The sequence below is a fragment of the Dryas octopetala genome, chromosome 7 (assembly GCF_963921425.1).
Source record: "Dryas octopetala chromosome 7, drDryOcto1.1, whole genome shotgun sequence".
Classification (NCBI taxonomy): domain Eukaryota; kingdom Viridiplantae; phylum Streptophyta; class Magnoliopsida; order Rosales; family Rosaceae; genus Dryas; species Dryas octopetala.
The window spans coordinates 11,859,736-11,880,476 of NC_141372.1; the positions used below are offsets into that span (position 1 = coordinate 11,859,736).

General features: G+C 35.5%; 1 protein-coding gene and 1 pseudogene across 1 annotated transcript; both read right to left on the bottom strand.

Moving 5' to 3' along the window:
- Window positions 1–1,624: 1,624 nt before the first annotated feature.
- Window positions 1,625–6,770, bottom strand: LOC147279727 (protein ACCELERATED CELL DEATH 6-like; annotated as a pseudogene).
- Window positions 6,771–16,573: 9,803 nt separating this feature from the next.
- Window positions 16,574–19,588, bottom strand: LOC147279728 (uncharacterized). Its single transcript, XM_086251877.1, has 3 exons — window positions 18,901–19,588; window positions 18,243–18,760; window positions 16,574–16,784 (listed from the first exon to the last, which is right to left on the bottom strand). The coding sequence occupies exons 1-3, from the start codon at window positions 19,586–19,588 to the stop codon at window positions 16,749–16,751; spliced, it is 1,242 nt and encodes a 413-aa protein (XP_086108003.1). The 3' UTR covers window positions 16,574–16,748.
- Between the last annotated feature and the right edge of the window lie 1,153 nt (window positions 19,589–20,741).

Genomic DNA, 20,741 nt, shown 5'->3' on the forward strand with positions numbered 1-20,741 from the left:
TTAATAGAATATGGTAAAACCTTAAATTGGTTTCATGTTGGACCTTTGTGAGCTCATTTGCATGGAAAAGAAAAACTAAATTGTAGCAATTTTGTTGCTTGTAACATGGGAGAGCCTCCTGTTGATCCTAAAGGGATACAAAGGGATGATATAATTCAATACTAAAACAAAATTTCTAGATTATAATTTGAAAAATGAAGTAAACTGTTAGTTTATCTTTAATGAAGGAATCTAGCTAGGCTATGCGTTGTATTTGTTTTCAGTAATTTCACATAGGACGTCCAATGCTCTAGTGTTACAACTTTCGTATTAAACATTGTATTCATACCACAATATGTTATTACAGTTCCATATCATAATTCTTAATGGGGTTTCTTCAATTCGGTCTTATTCTAATGGTAATTTAAAATTGTAGTTTTTCTCTTAAATCTTTTCCCAAGTAGTGTTACATATAAATATGAATTTGTTGGAGTTGTGTACGTGGCTCTCGATATACTTCAAATTGTCTTAAAACTTATTAAATAAATCCCATAAATTCATCCAGAAAAAAATAAAAAAACCCTTGAAATCATAACCTTAAGCGCACCAGCGGATCCAAGGTGCCATGAATCCATAAATCTCCCTCTAGATGAAAAATTTTGACCCCATGCATGGTTCATGGCTTCTCCTTGAAGTTCCAGGGACAAGAAATAGTGAAAGGTGTTTGTGAAAATGTTTGAAAGAGGCAAGGAGAAGAAGAAGAGAGTGGATCATGTGTTTAGGAGGTGTGATTTTTTTTTTTCTTTTTTTAAATTAGAGACTTGTCAAAACGACGTCGTTTTGATAATTTTATTTAAAAAACAAAAATTGAAAGACTTAACATTCAGACAACACATATGTCGACAACCCCTTTTTGTCTTTCACATTGAGAATGACTAGAGCCCTAAACCCAAACCCAATTTGACTCTAGTCTCACCCAAACTCAATTCAACTCATTTTGACAATTTTATTTAAAAAACAAAAATGGAAAGACTTAATATTCAGACAACACATATGTTGACAACCCCTTTTTGTCTTTCACATTGAGAATGAATAGGACCCTAAATCCAAACCCAATTTGACTCTAGTCTCACTCAAACTCAATTCAACTTTCACGCATATGGTGAAGCTCGCCGTCACAAAAGGTGTCGTAGCCGTTGATCACTCTCACGCACTCGACTTGAATCTTGACCCCATAAACAATGATTCCTAAATCCGCCATTGCTTAAGCGCATATATATATATATATATATATATATATAACTCATGAATGTGTGGCTGCGTCACATCCACCAAATGTAAGTTAGTCACAATTATATAAATGTTCATGCATTAAAACGCCAATATATCTACACTCTAAAATAATAAACACTAAACTCCAAGTTGTAAACATCATGCATTGAACTTTACTAAATAGTTATGAACTCCAAAAAAATCATATTAAACCATAAACTCTTAGAAACTCATATATAGGTGACTGCGTAACAGTCACTAATTAATGTCAAACTCTTGCAAAACGTATGTGTTGCAACTGAAGTTCCCATACAAAGACTAAACTATATATATAAACATATGAAAGATAAAAGGTTGAGTTGACTAAGCGCTATCAAATTGTGCGGGTTCGGAGCCATATCAAGTTCCTTTTGCGCTTGCTTGGTACGAACTTGAACGTAAAGATGATAAAGCATAACAGGGAACATATTACACAGATTGTAATGCCAAGAGGACTATGACTGGGCAGCACTACATATATGCTGGAAGCAAATGCTACAATCATTCCTCCAATGGAATATCGAATCAAGTTTTCACCGGCATAGACACGTCCACAAAAAGAGATTTGTCGATGTGAAATTAATAAACACCGAAGTAATTGAGATTAAGAAGGAGAGGGTGTCGAATATCAGAAACACATGGAAAGCTGCCTTGTCCAGTAAAACTGGCGTTCCGTCGCTTTTGAATCCTCCAGGCATGGTGAAAGCCGCTGTAAATGTCACGGTTGCAATAAGTATCACTACCAGTAGATTGGTGTCAAATTTCTTCCAGTGCTTGTCATCCTAGCTTATCAGACGAAGAAGCTTTCATCTTTTCTCGGTGGTCTGCAGTACTGGCCGGTGTACTATTGGACGTATCACTTTTCGGAGATTCGGATTTCATGAGTTCACAAAGGATTTGTTCATGGAAAAATGGCACCCCAGTTGATTCCCCCATCTCCAAAACCACAGGATGACCAAGGGCATGCTAGAACTTAAAGAAATTTTAGTGAGAACATGGAATTAATTCACAGATTAACTGCCTAATTAAAAATAAACAGATTAATGGGCCAGTGTCACTAGCTCTAGCTCTATAGTTGTTTGTGACAAATTTTCCCTTTAAGCTTTTGCATCCTAACGCCTTTGTAACAAAAAGAAATGGTTTATGGATTTAAAGTTTCAATAAGTTTTCTAATAAGAAAAGGGGTTTTTAATTAGGTTAGCCATCTAATTATAACTACAATAATTTAAATATTTTATTTGGTTTATAATTTGGTTGATTTTTTTGCAATGATTCTTTAAAGTGAGACTTAAAAAATGAACTTATGAGACTACATCGGTATGTGGTGAATCCAAAGGTGGTTAGCTTCTTATTGAGTTACTATAGCCAATTTTGAAGGGTTTATTAAATCCACTTTTAAAAAGGGTTTCATAGTTAGCTTCTTATTCATTTGAGCGCTTTTGTATATTTATTTTTATTTTTTTTATTTAGGTCGATTGAATTTAGGGACAAATTCTATGACCATAGCTTTCAACTAAGCTACCTAACAACTGTTATCGACATACTTTTCTTATTTAATATATATCTTATTTGTACTATTTTAGTATACCTATTTATTCATATTTTCATTATTCAAACTTAACATACCTATAGTTAGTGGACAGTCCAATTGGAAAGAGCGTAGAATTTACCCCTCTGCACCCAAGTTAGATCCCCATCCCCCTAAATCAAACAAAAAAAAACTTAGCATACCCAATGTTAACGTACCTAACTAAGTTTGACACATATAGCCACCAGATAAGTAATAAAAAAACATTTAAGTGACCCACTATTATGTCTGTAAAGATCAAGCCACCTGTGATCATGATGGTATCAATTAGAATTAGAATATTCCAATCCCCAAAATTTAAGAATATTAATCGAGACAAGATAAGATCATCATGAATATTTTACCAAAATAAACAAACATATGGCGCCGGCCTAGAGGTAATCTAGGAACAAAAACAATACAAAACATGTAAAGAAGAAAAAAAAAAACCTATGATATGGACCACAGTAAATATATAACTGAATACTAAGCTGGATATAAAGTCAAAAGTTTAAGTTAAAGACTTAAAGTAAAAAGATCCATCGAGATTTATGACAATTTAATCTTATCAAAAGATGCAAATCTAAAAAGCTAAAAGAAAAAAATATGGATTCATATCTACGGAAAATTATTTCTCCATACATACGTACATATTAGAATCATCAAGCACAATTGCAAAAGAAAATAGGAAATGTTGGATTAGAGAGAGGATGTGTATAATGTGTTGTTATTATTATTATTATTATTTCCTATCGAAAGAAACGAATTAGTTAAAACTAGATAAAATGAAAATAATTCTCAAGTAGTTAAAACGAATCATCAAGTAGGTATTCAAACCTCAGTACTCAAGTAATTCTCTTATTTTTGGTCCTATATTCGTTGCGTACCTGTTCAAAACTGTCGCCGAGAAGAGTGTCAACGGCCTTTGCCAATTTGTTGTTTATAGCATTCTTATCCACTCTAGCATCGTCTACCAACATTTCAACAATGTTATTGTATTTGTAACTGGCAGCTAGATGCAGAGGAGTGTTTCTATCATGATCGGCATCATTTATAAGTCCTGTGAGCTCAGGTGTCTTCAATATGTACTTGACAACATTACTTTGTCTACCTACAACTGCAGCATGAAGAATAGTTTGGCCTTTGTGCGTGATTGACCAAATCACAAGTATCAGGCCGATCTCGAATCACCTCTTTTATTACTTTGGTGCGGCCTGCAGAGGCCGCCACATGGAGAGCTGACATTCCTATTTTGTCCAAAATATAAGAGGCAGAAGTATCACCATGCATTAGAATTTTAATTGCTTCAAGATTCCCCCTTAATGCTGCATAGTGTAAGGGAGTCCACCCTAATGCATCAGCTGCTTTGATTATATCAGGTTTTTTGGACACCATAATCTTCACAAGGCCTAACATATAAATTACCAAACAAAAATTAGAGCTCAAGATGAAATGGCAGCAGAAACTATTAAAGCTAATTTGCTAGTTGGAATTAATTAATAAGGATGATACATGAGCGCTCTAATGTGAATTGGCTAGTAAGTTAATACAAAACTAACTAACTATTATTTTGGTCCACCACACTATATATACATAATCTGAATTGTTAGTACGTCTTCACACGATCAGAAGTCATATTTACCTTCGTATCAATCTGCTAATCAATTAGCATTAGTATGCTCATATTTACCTTCGTATCAATTTCCTAATCAGTTAGCATTAGTACGCTTTTATAGAAATACACACACACACATGCATATAACACACATATGAGGCTATTGATGTCAAGTACTTACATATGCTCTCTATGGTTTTGGGAGTTACGGCCGCATGTAGAGTTGTGACTTTGTTGGTTCCCTCATAAGAGGGAGGAATTGGGCAGTCATTTAAAATAGAAAGAGCAGTTTGTACATAGCCTTTGCGAGTAGCTATGAACAAGGGCGACTCATTCGCGTTATTAGTAAAACAACACAATTCGGGATCAGCTTCCATTAACAGAATCACCACTCCATGGTGACCGTATTGGGCAGCAAGATGCAATGTTGTATCCTTTTGCCAATTTATAAGAAAATCTTTTTAATTCATAATAATTTATAAGAAAATCTTTTTAATTCATAATAAAGTCTTTTCCCAATTTGAAGGGTATTTTCTCTCCTAGGGTGTAGAGTGGATTTTGTAGAGGTTGCTTGTTAGGTTTTAAACACCGAAATTTTGGACGGAGCTCAAAATCTTGGAGTTAAAACCTAATATAAAGTCGTCAAAGATGAAAAATAAAAGGACTTGATTAAAAATCCTAAATTACTACCGGTTTTAGTCTAAGAAAGACTCATAAAATGTACTGCACTCTAAGACTCCCTTAAAAGAATTTCTCTGTCATCTGCACTAGCTGGTATGCTGAATACATCCTTCACTAGAGATTCGAATTTCATGAATTCATAAAGGATTTGTTCATGGAAATATGGCACACCAGTAGATCTCCCAGGCGATAAGCAACATGGTGCTGATTACATCCTTCACTAGAGATTCAAATTTCATGAATTCATAAAGGATTTGTTCATGGAAATATGGCACACCAGTAGATCTCCCCAGGTGATAAGCAACATGATGACAAAGGGAATTCTAGAACATAGAGAAATCCTAGTGAGCACATGAAATGAATAGTTAATGGCTTAGAATAATGTGCGGATGTGCAATATTTTACTTGTTGTAAATAAACGAGGCTAAAGTAAACAAAGACATTGATTAATTGCTTGATTAAAATCAAATAGATTAGCGAGCGAGTGTCGGTTGGCCTAGACTTGTTTTAGCTTTAAAGCATTTGTTTCCCGTATGTACGTAATTATAACAGGAAAAAAAAAATGGTTAATAGATTTAAGATTGTCATATAATCATAGTACTCCAACCAATCACTCTCATCCAATACACTACACTTTATTTTGAATCTTTATCACATTTGTGCACACATTGTGGAGATATTAGTAGATGAGTTCAAATTATATCATGAGTCATGACACGCATCTTTGGCTGCTTCAATTTGCATAATCATTTATTATTAAAATTCTAAACTTTGTTGGAATAATAAGCCATATAAGAACACTTTTGTCTAGGGAATTAAAGGGAAGTTATAAAAGAAAAGAAAGAAAGACAATTAAACTGTTGCGTACCTGTTTAAAATTGTCGCCAAGAAGAATGTCGGCGGCCTTTAACCAATCGTTATTTATAGCAGTTTTATCCACTCTACGATCGCCTATCAAAATTCTTATAATATTTTCATATCTGTAAGTGGCAGTTAGATGCAGACAGGGGCGGATGCAGGGTGGGGTCAATGGGGTCAATTGACCCCATGAACCCAGAAATGCTGGGCTTAAGGAAAGTTTTTGACCCCATGAAGTTTGGGTCTTGGTGGCAGGCGCAAGGGCAAGAATGCATTCAATGTGTTTGTGTAAATGTTTAAACAAGAAAATAAGAACTAGACTGCAGAGAAAGGGGAAGAAAGGCTGAAAGGGTGAGTGACAGAGCAGAGCCAGACCAAACCCAAGGGCCAAGGCAGAAACGAAGGGCTGAAATCCTTAACCAATCGTTATATATAGCATGCAGTTTTATCCACTCTACGATCGCCTATCAAAATTCTTATAATATTTTCATATCTGTAAATGGCAGTTAGATGCAGAGGAGTGTTTCCATCATGGTCGACATCATTTATAAGTCTCGAGAGCTCAGGTATCTTCAATATGTATTTGACAACATTACTAATATGTTTACTATGTCCACCTAAAACTGCAGCATGAAGAATAGTTTGGCCTTTGCGATTAACCAAATCACAAGTATCAGGCCGATCTCGAATCACCTCTTTCATTACAGTGGTGTGGCTTGCAAAGGCTGCAACGCAGAGCTGACATTCCAGAGTAACCATAATTTTCGGGGAAAAAAAAACCCCAAAAATTATGGTAACCCCTAAACGTTTATATAACTCAATGTGATTGATTCACGTTCATCAAGTATTTACTTAATCATAATTATATAAATTTTTATGCACTAACATGATATATTGACGCTCTATAACAATAAACACTAAATCCTAATTAAGTTTTAAAGACTGTTGACCTTTACTAAATAATTATAAACTCCAAACAATCATGTTAAGGCCCCGTTTGGAATTGCGGTACGTGGAGGACCCAAAAGATGTTATGGATAACAATTCTTAATCACCTATAACAGTTTTGGTGTTTGGTAAAAAAAATTAAAAATTACTTTCCCCCACAATTCTCAACTCTCTACAGCAAAAACAGAAAGCAGGTTTCTAGGTACTTTTGAAAGCTGCAGTGAATCACAACAACAATGAATATTTTATTTTACTCATAATACCCTTATTGATTTCTATAATTTTTATTTGTTTATTTTAAATTCAAAAATATATCCATTGTTAGTTATATTTTATATTGTGATAATTAATTATGATATTTTATTTATACGATTAAAATTATAATATACCTAAAAAAATAATAGACATACTTATTTAATAATGTTGTTGTTAAAAAAATTAATGCTAATAAAAATTTGTAGCCACAAATTTAAAAAACAAGTAAAAAAAACATTTTATTTTTACCAAACAATTAAGTGAAAAACACTTTCAGCATCATGTCCAATTTTGTAATTATACACAGTCACAGCACTTTTACATTAACATTTACTAAACACTTTGATACTGTTTTTTGCACTCATAGCACTTTTGAAAATATAGTTTACCAAATACCCAACTGCTTTACTTTACAGCTGACTTTACTTCACAGCTGTTTTTCCTCACAGCAATACCAAATTGGCCCTAAACCATAAATTAATTCTTATATAAACCCATATGTGACTGTGTTACGGTCACTAATGTCAAACTGTTGGAGAACATAGGTGTTGCAACTAAAGTTTCCAGTTTCCAAACAAAGACTAAACTAAAACTATATAAAACCAATTACGACATATATATGGAAGATAAAGAGTTGAGTTGACAGCAACTGAAGCTCAAAATCTACGGGTTTGGAGCCATTGCATCTTCCTTGCGCGCTTGCTTTGTACAAACTTGAACCCATAGATGATAGTAACGCAAAAAATGCCAGATGTGACATAGATTGCAATGCCAAGAAGACTGTGTTTGGGCAGCACTACAATTATGCCCGAAGAAAATGCTACAATCATTCCTCCAATGGAATACTTAATGAATCTTGGATGTGCATAGCGATCTGAACCATAGAAAGTTGCCGCTGTGAAATTCAAAGACACCGAATAAATTGAGATAAGGAAGGAGAGGGCGTCGAATATCAGAAACACTTGGAAAGCCACCTTGTCTTGTAAAACCGGTGTTCCGTCGCTTTTAAATCCTCCAGGTATGGTGAAAGCTGCTGTGAATGTCACGGTTGCGATAAGTATCGCCATCAGTAGATTGGTGTCAAATGTTTTCAAGAGCCTGTCCTTACCAGAAAAAGAAACTTTCATCTCTTGTGTGTTGGACGTAGAAGAAGAAGCTTTCATCTCTTGTGTGTTGGACGTATCATTCTTCAGGGATTCTAGTTTCATGAATTCACACTGGATTTGGTCATGGAAATATGGCACACCAGTACATCGACCCATGCGTTGACAAAGAACAGGAAGGAAGGTGCCCTAGAACATAGAAATTATAGTGAGCACATGAAATGAATAGTTAACAGGTAAACTGCCTAATTAAAAATAAGGCTCAAGCAGTGTTTTTAAACATAAAAACTTAACGCGAGGCCTTTTAGTCTTAAAAGGGGAGGCGTAAGCCTTTTGAGACATTTTTATTATAATAAAAAAAATTATAAATATATATAAACATGTACATATGTTTATAAAAAATTATGAATATATTACAAAATACTCAGGCTAAGCCACAATACTTACAAAATACAAATTATGAATATATTACAAAATACTTACAAATATATAAGTATGTACATAAAATAATTATGAATATATAAGTACGTATATAGAAAATTATGAATATATATATATATATATATTTACTGGGATGTCAGTGTCACTATGTCAGTTGCTTGTTATTTGTTAATGGAGGCCACGTTGCTATGGCCAAAAAAGAAATAAACAAAACTGATAGACAGAAACACATTGGGTGAAGAAAACCCAAACATTTGTGTATACTCTTTCGAGACCTCGCACCGACAACCCACCAGTCACTAACCTCCAATTTCTTTCTCTATTTTTATAAACTGCAAATCGATAGATGAGAACTTGGGAGCTGTAGAACCTGCTGATGATCCGAGAGACGTGGCAGAGCCACAAGCCGAAGAAATTGAAGAGATTTCTGAGTTGGAGGAAAGTATGAAATTTGATGGAGAACCCGATTTTGTCTACCATTTTGTATGATTTTTGTTAATTAATGAAAAAATTTAAAATGTTTTATAGTTCGTGGACCAACTTGAAACGGACCCAATAGGTAGTGGATGTAAATGTACTTGAGCCTAAAAATAAATATTAACAAGTCGGTGTTGCTAGGCCTAGACTTGTATCTGACTAGTTTTAGCTTTAAGGCATATGCGTGCCATGGAATAGAAAACAAAAAAGGTAAAATAATTAGGGATTTCTTTTTGACAAATTTTATTCAATAACCCTTTTAAATGCCCCTTAGACTCTTTTGACTCTCTAGCCCAAAAACTAACAATAATGGCCCTTTTACATTTTTTCAGACCAAAATACCCCTTTATATATAAAAATGTTGCTAGAGTCCACCAAAAATTTCGACCCAAAATTCCACTTGCTGCACCTTCTTCTTGCAACAGCCAAACCCTCGTCTACCTTCTTCCTACAGCAGCCATAGAGAGCAACCTCCCTCACCGGCCAACGACCCATCATCTCCTCTCTCTATCTCTCTCCCAACCCAAATCTGAAAAAAAAAAACAAACAAAAAAAATTCGAAAACCCACATTTGGGTGTTTTCTCTAAATGGGTTAGGAGGGAGAGGGAGGGAGGAGAGAGAGAGAGAGAGAGAGAGAGAGAGAGAGAGAGAGAGAGAGACATAGATGAGAGTTCAGCGGGGGAGGTGGAAGATGGTGGTGGGCATAGGCTAGCGACCCATCATCTTCTCTCTTTATCTCTCTCCCCTTCTCTCCTAACCCAAATTTGAAAAAAAAAAACAAAAAAAATTTCGAAAACCCAAATCTAGTGGAATGCGCTATAGGCAGAGATGACAAATGCACTATAGCCAGAACATGAGAAAAAATGGTCAAATTTATGGTCGCCATGTGTCGACCAAAAATCGACCGTGTGGCGACCATAAATTCCACCAAATTGTGGTCAAATTTGTGGTCGCCATGTTGCCATGTGGCGACCACAAATTCGACCATGTGTCGACCACAAATTCGACCAGATCTGAAAATTTTGTATCTTCTTCTCCATTGATGGGTTTTGATGGGTCTGATCTCCAAAGAATCAACCATTTCTAGGTTTTTTTTTTTGTGGGTTTGTTGGGCGACGAGGGGGAGGCGAGAGGTTTTTTATTTGTGGGTTTTGTTGGGTGATGTGAGTTTTTTTTTTTTTTTGGTGAGTTTCCTGGGGACGGGGGCGCTAGTGGCTGGGGCGGTAAGGGGCGTGGCAGTGAGAGGGGGGCAGTGGTTGGTTGGGGAGGGAGGGAGGGGCAGTGGTTGGCTAGGGAAGAGAAAAAAAAAAAAAAAAAAAAAAAAGCTACAGTAAAAAAAGGGTTTTATATGGAGGGTATTATGGATATTTCAAGTTAAAAAGGGTTATAATTGTTAGTTTTGGGGTTAGGGGGTCAAAAAAGTTTAAGGCGTATTTAAAAGGGTTATTAAATAAAATTTCTCATTTTTTTTTTGGTAATTTAGTTAAATTACTTATTTTCATACAACTTAAGCTTTTTTGACCCAATTCTCAAAAACTTACTTTTCCAACCTATTTTTCATTGTTTAGACCAAAATACTCATCATTGAAAAAGTGGTCGACAAAGTGGTGGACAAAAAGTGGTGGACAGGTGCTATAGCACTAAGTGGTCGAGTGCTATAGCACATGTCAACCAGAAAGTCCACCAAAAAGTTCACTTGAAGTCCACCGAAAAGTCTACTTGAAGTCCACCGAAAAGTCTACATCTGCAATTTTTACATCTTCTTCTTCTTATTCTCTATTGAATTAAATCCAAATCTCTCTCTCTCTCTCCCTCCAAATCTGATCTCAACTTCAAGCATGTTGTGATGATGCTGGTGAGAAAACAAATTTGACTTTTGATATGGGCTTTTGTTGGGGTCATCAATTTGTAAACAAAGCTTTAATTAAATTGGCCGGGGTTATTTAATTAATATGAATATGTGAATATGGTGAGCTATTTAATTAAATAGAGGGAAGGGTTTTGGTAGATCTGATGGGTTGAGACTTCTGATGGTACCATCGCACTCAGGACGACGAGAGGAAGCTATCTCTGGCTGTCCGGCACCTCGTCTGATCCTCACTGGAATTAGAGGATCGCCGGCGATGGAACTCGAGTCTGCCTAGACCTGATCTGGCGTCGACGTTTGGTTTCATGGCACGTGGAGGGCAGGGGGAGGAAGAGCGAGGAGCGATAGGCGTTCTGAGATCGGTCTCACCGGCAACCACATATCACTAGACGACGGAGAACGCGTCGACAGTCACAGCCGCGCAGGGAGAGAGAGAGAGAGAGAGAGAGAGAGAGAGAGAGAGAGAGATGTGGCTATGATATTTTGTCTGGGGTTATAATTGAACTATTAGAAAAAATGAGGGTCAAACCTAGCTGAGTATTAGTTGACTATGGGGTTTTGAAAGAGATTAAGTGACTAATAGGGGGTTGGGAATTAGTTTCATTAAAGGTAGAGGTTTTGAATTAACCAAGCTCTAAATTGGGGGTTATGAATAGTTTACTAATATAAATAAGGGTTTTTTTTTTTAAATAAAAATTTTGGTACCTGAAATTTTGGCCTCATTCGATCTAACTAGGTATCTAAACTTTTATTTTGTCCTAAATTGTATATAATGTGACTTTTGTTAACAAATACTAACAAAATTTGGTCATGTGTGTTGCACATTTCTTATACCCATAGTCAATTTGGTCTATTCACGATCCTAGGTTGACTAAAATGCTTAATTTTGAAGCCTTATTTGAAAAAAGTCATATTATATACTAAATTTGGACAAAATAAAAGTTTAGGAATGAAATTAAGATAAATAATAGTTTAAGTACCTAATTGGGATAAGACCCAAAGTTCAAGTACCAAAATTGAAAAAGACCCTATAAATAATTGAATCATCAAGCACTTGCAAAAGAAAGTAGGGAATGTTGGGGAAGAGAGAGCAGATTGTTATTATTATTATTATTATTATGTTTATCAAAGAAGACAAATTAGTTAAAACTTACAAAAAATTTAAATAAAAGAATCACTACAAGAAAAAATTATTTGGGCGACGAAAGTTTGGGAGAAGAATTCAAATTCGTCACCCAAAGCAACTTTGGGCGACGGGCGACGACAATAATCCGTCGCCTAAAATTACACGCCAAAATGGTGCTTTGGCCATACTTTGGGCGACGACATTTTCAGTTCCTCGCCCAAAGTGACTTTGGGCGACGACATTTTCTGTTCCTCACCCAAAGTCACTTTGGGCGACAAACATTTTCCTCCCCAAAGTTACTTTAGGCGAGGTAATTTTCAGTTCCTCGCCCAAAGTGGCTTTGGGTGACGAATATGTTCCTCACCTAAGGTGACTTTGGGCGACGAAATTTGTATTTCCTCGCCCAAAGTCCCAGTGTCTTTTTTTGTGTACAATTTTATGTATGTAATAACATACAATGCGATCGTGTTTCCAACTATCCGAACCATTTATTTTTTAATTCCCCACTCAAAGATCATCGTTACAAAAAATTAGTTCAATCGGAAATGTACAAATTAGGTAATAGTGCTCGAACTTATGAACAATTGTGAATTTTCTAATACTAATCGAACAAGTTGATGAATTTCGATTTGGCCGATTTTTTGCAGGGATGATCTTTGAGTATAAACGAATAAAATGAACGAATCCGATCGTTGAAATCATTTGTAGTCTTCATAATTGTTGAATCGACAAAGTTTCAACGAAAAAGTTAATAGAATTATACTCTTCAAGTGTATTTATATGTAGAACCTCAAATTTCTATCATGTTTTTAATGATCCAAACCGATCATTTCTTAGTCCCCCACTCAAAGATTATTCATACAAAAAAGTATCTCAATCGGAGATGTAGAAGTTAGGTTTAGCGTTTAGGGTGTATGAACGATCATGATTTTTATAATGATAATCGAAAAGGTAGATGAACTCCGATTGAGCCGATTTTTTGTAAGGATGATCTTTAAGTATGAACATAGATGATGAACGGCTCTGATCGTTGTGTAGAAAGATTCAACGAAAAAGTTAATATAATTTTATTCTTCAAGTGTAGAAACCGTTTATTTATATGTAGAAGCTAATATCTCGATTTTGTTTTAAACCATCTGAACAGTTCATTTTTTAGTTTCTCACTCAAAGATCATCCTTGCAAAAAATTAGCTCAATCGGAGATGTAGAAGTTAGGTAACAGTGAAATTATTTTATTACATATTTTATATTTCTATATATTTAAAATTATAAATATAATTTAGTAAATAAGTTAAAATTTAGAATCCTATTGTATATTATTAAGTATAAAATCTTATTATATATAATGATTTATTATATATATTTTTTAAATACTAAATATAAATTATAAATTTGCAAAAAAAATGGTTAAAGAAGTAGACTTTGGGTGACGAATGTATAGATTCCTCGCCCAAAGTCACTTTAGGCGAGGAATAATCCCTTCGTCGCCTAAGGTATTTTTGAGCGACTAAGTAAATTCGTCGCCTAAAATGACTTTGGGCGAGTAATATATAGATTCGTCAACCAAAGTCCAGTTCCTTTTTTATGTGCATTTATATTTAGGTATAAAAATATGATGCGATTGTGTTTTCAACGATCCGAACCATTTATTTTTTAGTTTCCTACTCAAAAATCATTTATGCAAAATTTAGCTCAATCGAAGAAATAAAAGTTAGGTAACGGTGGTCGAATTAATGAACGATTGTGGTTTTTATAATGATACTTCATCGGCTAGATGAATTCCGATTTGGCTAATTTTTTGTAGAGATGATCTTTGTGTATGAACATAGAAAATGAACGGCTCCGATTGTTGAAATTACATTGTGATCTTCTCAATTATTGAAACGACAAAGTTTCAACAAAAGAGTTAATAAAATTATACTTTTCAAGTGTCGAAACAGTTCATTTATATGTAGATGGTCATATCTCGATCGTGTTTCCAATGATCTAAACCGTTAATTGTTTAGTTCTCCACTTAAGGATCATTCATGCAAAAAATTAGCTCAATCGGAGATGTAGAAGTTAGGTAACGGTGAAATTATTTTAATACATATTTGATATATATTAAAATTATAAATATAATTTAATAATTAAGTTAAAATTTAGAATCCAATTGTATATTATTAAGTATATTATAATCTCCTAATGATTTATTATATATATTTTAAATACTAAATATATTTGTTAAAAAAAAACACTAAATATAAATTATAAATTTGCAAATAAAGTCTTAGGTGACGAAATACGAATTTCGTCGCCCAAAGGAAGCTTAGGCGACGAAATAATTTCCTCATTTCATCGCCCAAAGGTGAGAATTTCACAAAAAATTGGCGGGGTGAATTTGCGCTAAAAATTTCACCCACTTAGGCGACGAAATGGTTAGTTTGTCGCCTAAAGTGCCCTTGGGCGACTAAATCAGCTTCCTCGCCCAAAGTCTTTTCGATTAACCCTCCCCCAGATCTGCTTTTCTTCTTCTTCTTCTTCTTCTTCTTCTTTATTTCCTTTCTTTCTTTTCTCCCCTGCCATCTCTTCTCTTCTTCCTCTCCCCTGCTTCAACCCAGACTCAACCACCCATCACCCTCCCCGACCACCTATCTCCCTCCCTGACCGCCGCCCTCCCCACCGAAACCCAACCCAGCTCCTCCTATTTCTCTCTCCCCGACCACCTATCTCCCTCCCTGACTGCCGCCCTTCCCACCGAAACCCAACCCAGCTCCTCCTATTTCTCTCTCCCCGACCACCTATCCTTGTCCCTGACCGCCGCCGTCCCCACCGAAACCCAACCCAGCTCCTCCTATTTCTCTCTCCCCGAAACCCATCCCCATCCCCACACCAAACCACCTACCCACCTACCCACCCTCTCTAGTCTTTTCCACTTATCCTCCTAAACCCTCTGAACGCTTTCTTTGGCTGCAAGCCTGTGACCTTTTGCAGTTTGATGCAGGTTGGTGGCCGGTTTCATGATCTAACTCTGGTTGTCAAATAGAGAAGGATCGACAATGTTTATTTGTGTTGATTGTTGTGCTTTGGACATTGGAATTATATGGAGCGGTATGAGATTGTGAAGGATATTGGGTCTAGGAATTTTGGGGTAGCAAGGCTGGTAGGAGACAAGTGGACCAGAGAGGCTAGAAGGTCTGTTTCATCTCCTTCACCTCTTATCTTCCTTTTTTTTTTTTTTTGTGTCAATTCTCTCACTTTTTTTTTTCCTTTCTTTTTGATGTTTGAATTTTTCTGGGAATTGGGTTTTTTTGTTTTTCATTTCTTTGGTGTTTCAGATAGTCGAACATGTGCAAAGGGAGATCATGAACCACAGGTCATTGAAGCATCCAAATATTATTCAATTCAAAGAGGTGAAGCATCCAAATATTTTTCATTTCTTTTTAGCTACCCTTGTCATATTGTTTTCCTGATTCATTGAGAGATACTGATGGCATGTTCTCTATCAATTTTTTATAAGCATTGTTAGTATCTGTTAGTGTGCTTAAATTTGTAGGAGCCATTAGGAATTTTGTTAAAATACCTCTGTTAAAAATATGAACTTTACTTCCTGTCACTCTTTGTTAATGTGAATTGGAAATAGTCTTTACAATAGCCTATTTCTGAATTCTGATACAAAGATTTGTTTTTAAGAGTATTGGGCTCTCTTTCTTTTAGGTCCTGCTGACATCAACTCATCTAGCCATAGTAATGAAGTATGCTGCAGGAGGAAAACTCTTTGAGAGAAAATGCAATGCTGGTCGATTTAGTGAGGATGAGGTAAATTGATTCTGCTTTGACAGGTTAAAACTTAGAATTTGGGATCTCTTAATGTCCCCTGAAAGTGGAATCAATTCGAATTTTCGTCTACTTTATAATGGGAAAAAAGAGCTCCATGTTATCTTTTTGAAGCCTTTACTTAACAATCACTCATAATGTAGCAAAAATTTGCATCCTTTTGCATTTCTATTGTTCTTTTGCATCAGGCAAGGTTTTTCTTCCAGCAATTGATTTTAGGAGTTTGTTACTGTCATTCAATAGTCTGTAAATTGGAACTCTTCTGTTAATGTGTTGTTATACTGCTATTTTTCCTCATGATCTTTGGTAGTGTTGATTGTAGTAAGGAATTAAATCATTTGTGGCAGCATATCTGCCATAGAGACCTTAAGCTTGAAAATGTACTCTTAGATGGCAGCACAGCACCATGTGTAAAATATGCGATTTAGAGTAATTATAAAATTTAGTTAAGTTGTTAAATTGTTGAATTGTTGAATTTAGTTTAATTGTTAAATTTTTTTAAATTGAATCTAGGACCACCGAGCTCGCATGCACTCCCGATCCCGATACCTCACTTGCTCCTGATGCCGCAGTCCAGGCCATTCCCTCACCTGTTCCTGATGCCACAGTCTAGGCCACTCTTTTTTCGGCTCCCGATGCTGTAGTCCAGCCCTTTTCAGCTCACCACTACAGTCAAGTTATAGGCACCTCAGCTCCCGCGTCATCAGGTGCGGCTTCTGTATCTATGCAATTCGGAGAACTGAAGTCGAAGCGGGTGAAGAAATTTATTAATACATTTTGTATAAATTTATTAATACATTTTGGATATAAATTTATTAATTTTGTGTTATATACATTGTGGATATAAAAATATTTAAAATTTTTTTTTTATAAATAAAATAGGTTTTGTAAAAATTTATTAATACCTTTTGGATATAAATTTATTAATTTTGTGTTATACATTTTAGATATAAAAAATATATATAATTTTTTTTAAAAAAATAAAATAGGTTTAGGCGACGGAATTGTTCGTCGCCTAAATATACTTTGGGAGAGGAACTACTAGTTTGTCGCCCAAAGTATGTTTAGGCGATGAAATAATTCGTCGCCAAATATACTTTAGGAGTGGAACTACTAATTCGTCGCCCAAAGTATGTTTAGGCGACGAATAATTCCGTCGCCTAAATATACTTTGGGAGAGTAACTATTAATTCGTCGCCCAAAGTATGTTTAGGCAACGAAATGATTCGTTGCTTAAAAATACTTTGGGCGACAAACTACATGTTCGTCGCCCAAAGTTACCTTAGGAGACGAACTAAATTCGTCTCCCCAGGTAGCTTTGGGCGACAAAATTGATAAGTTCGTCGCCCAAACTCTTGGGCGTCATGATTTGGGCGACCAAATACTCGACGAAAACATTTCGTTGCCCAAAGTTTTGGGCGACGAAAATCAACTTTGGGAGAGAAACTCAGTTTGTCGCCCAAACTGTTTTTTCTTGTAGTGAATGAACCAGTTAAAAATAGAAAAGTATACAATTATCATATTATCTTTAGTAAAAATGCACTAAAGCTAACTGGTTAATAAGTTAATACGAAGCTAATTAGTTGATAAGTTAATACGAAACTAACTACCTTTTTAGGCCCACCACATGATGTAATCTCGTACTCCGAATCATTCATTTTTTAGACCTCACTTCAAAGATCATCTCTATGAAAAATTTACAAAATCAAAAGTCATTTAGCCATTTGATTATAATAATAGCTATTTATGCTTTTATCAAAACAAATGACTAAATGATTTTTAATTTAATTTAATTTATTTGATGACAAATGACTAAATGATTTTCAATTTAATTTATTTTTTACAATGATGATCTTTGAAGTGAGGTCTAACAAATTGATAAAATTAGTCATGTGGTGAGCCCAAAAAGATGGTTAACTTCATATTAAGGGAAGAAAAAAAGAAAAAAAGAAAAAAAGGAAAAAAGGAAAAAAGAAAGAGCTAGATAGTAAAAGAAGTAAAATTTTAGTGTGACCGTTAGCCGGTACGTAGTGTTACTAATTCACATATGTAATAATATGTGTATATTTATTAATATTATAATAAATTTGTCATGCACTCATATTATAACATATGCCTTGATTAGTAACACAAAATGATGGTATGAGAGTCACACAGAAAGACTTTATGTTTGCGCCTATATATGTTACGTACGTACCTGTTCCAAACTGTCGCCAATAAAAATGTCGACGGCCTTTTCCAATTTGTTATTTGTAGCAGTCTTATCCACTTTAGCATTTCTTACCAAAATGTTTATAATTTTATTAATTTTGTGAATGGCAGCTAGATGCAGAGGAGTGTTTCCATCTTCGTCGGCATCATTTATAAGTCCTGCGAGCTCAGGTGTCTTCAATATGTACTTGACAACATTAGCTTGTCCACCTAAAACTGCAGCTTGAAGAATAGTTTGGCCTTTGTGATTGAGCAAATCACAGGTATCAGGCCGATCTCGAATCATCTCTTTCATAACTTTGGTGCGGCCTGCAAAGGCCGCAACATGGAGAGCTGACATTCCAAACTTGTCCAAAATATAGGAGGCAGAGCTATCACCTTTCATTAGAATTTGAGTTGCTTCAAGATGCCCTCCTAATGCTGCGTAGTGTAAGGGAGTCCACCCTACTGCATCAACTGCCTTGATTATACCAGGATTTTTGGACACCATAATCTTCACAAGGCCTAACATAGATATTACCAAACAGAAATTAGAGCTAGCTCAAGATAAGACATGAAATGACAGCTAACAAAGTTGCTATAGCTAGGATTAATAATTAAGGACCAATGCAATATATATGTATACAGAAATGTCATGTACTTACTGTAGTCAATGTCGGGTATGCGTGAGCACCGTAAAATAATGTTGCGTATGCTGCGTATGCCGCGTATGCCGCGTATGCCTATGCGAGTCACCGCCGCATGTAAAGCTGTGACTTTGTTGGTCCCCTCATAAGAGGGAGGAATTGGGCAGTCATTTAAAATAGAAAGAGCAGTTTGTACGTAGCCTTTGCGAGTAGCTATGAACAAGGGCGACTCATTCGCGTTATTAGTAAAACAACACAATTCGGGATCAGCTTCCACTAACAGAGTCACCACTCCACGGCAACCGTATCGGGCAGCAAGATGCAATGCTGTATCCTTTTGCCAATTTTTCAATTGGAGTAGCTGTTTATCAGCAAGTACTCCACTTTCCTCAATTATGTGTTGAACCTTCTTCGCGTGTTGAAGGAGAAACTTTACTACTTCTTCACAGCCTACTCGGGCGGCAACGTGCAGAGGAGTGTCACCCTTCTTGTTGGTACCCCAAAACAGAGGTCGATACCGAGCATGATCTGAAAGGTGTCTGAAGAATTCTATTTGTTTGAATTCAGCTGCAATGTGAAGAACGTTGTTGTCTTTAGGCGTTCTCTGATGGACAACATCATCACCTCCAATTCTTCTCAAATAACCAACATCTCCTGAGGTTGCCGCTCGGTATAGGCGAGGATCCATGGCTATATCTGCAAGCATCAAGTCGAATTATCAACTCTCTCTAATCAAATAAATGGATGTCTGTTTAGTTATTTATGAATTGCTTCAACTCAAGGTCATATATAAATTCTGACGTCGCTCACTTAGTATTTGTTGAAATATAAATTTTTACAAAAAAAAAAAAAAAAAAAAAAGAGAAAATTAAGGATGTGGCCCATGTGGGCTCACGTTTTGGGGTCTAGAAAATTAAAATTTCTGCAAGACAAAATATCAGAAAGATAAGATGAGTGTTTTCTTAAAAATAGAAGATAAGTGCAGCTGCTTCAAAAAAAAGAAAAAAAAAAAAGAGGATAGATGCAAAAAAAAAAAAAAAGTAGAAGATAAATGTAGGAGATTTGTTATCCATTTGCCGGTTTTAAATTCAATTTTTGAATTCATAGCTGATCCTCAACCCTATGATATATGCCTATAAAAGGGGCAGCAGAGGATTGAGATCGAAGGACACTGCTTGGGTACTCAACTGCAAGTACCAGCTCATCATCAATCACATGAGCTGATGATGAGGTCTACCATGAGAGAGAATATGATGTACCCATCATAGGCTCATATGATTGGTGATGAATACAAGGTTGGTACTCAAAATTGAGTACCCAAGCATTTTCCGGTTGAGAAATGCATTCAGAAAATCATCAAACCTTTACCGTTACTAGGTAGATGACACTTCCTTTAATTGTTGTTCCTTTCAAATTTACTTAAATTGGTTTCGGCTGAATCCACCAAAATTTATCAAAGGATTCGATTGAATCCCTTATCTATTAATTGGTTTCGACTGAAACCACCAAAATTTATCAAACAATTTGGCTGAATCCATTCTATTCTGATCAGTTTCAGCTGAAACCACAAAGTTTACCAAAGGATTCGGCTGAATTCATTCTCTCCCAATCAGTTTCGATTGAAACCACAAAAGTTCATCAAATTAAGGATTGGCTGAATCCATCTCCTAATTGGTTTAGGCTGAATCCATATATCTCAAGCACTGAACAGATTCGGCCGAATCCATGGTGTGTTGAGTTACAGAAAAAATGCAGTTTAGTATGCTTATATAATCCTTACTTGCAGAAAAAAAAAAAAAAAAAAAAAAAAAAAAAAAAAGAGGAGATCAGTTTGTGTAAAAGCAAAAGAAACAAAAGAA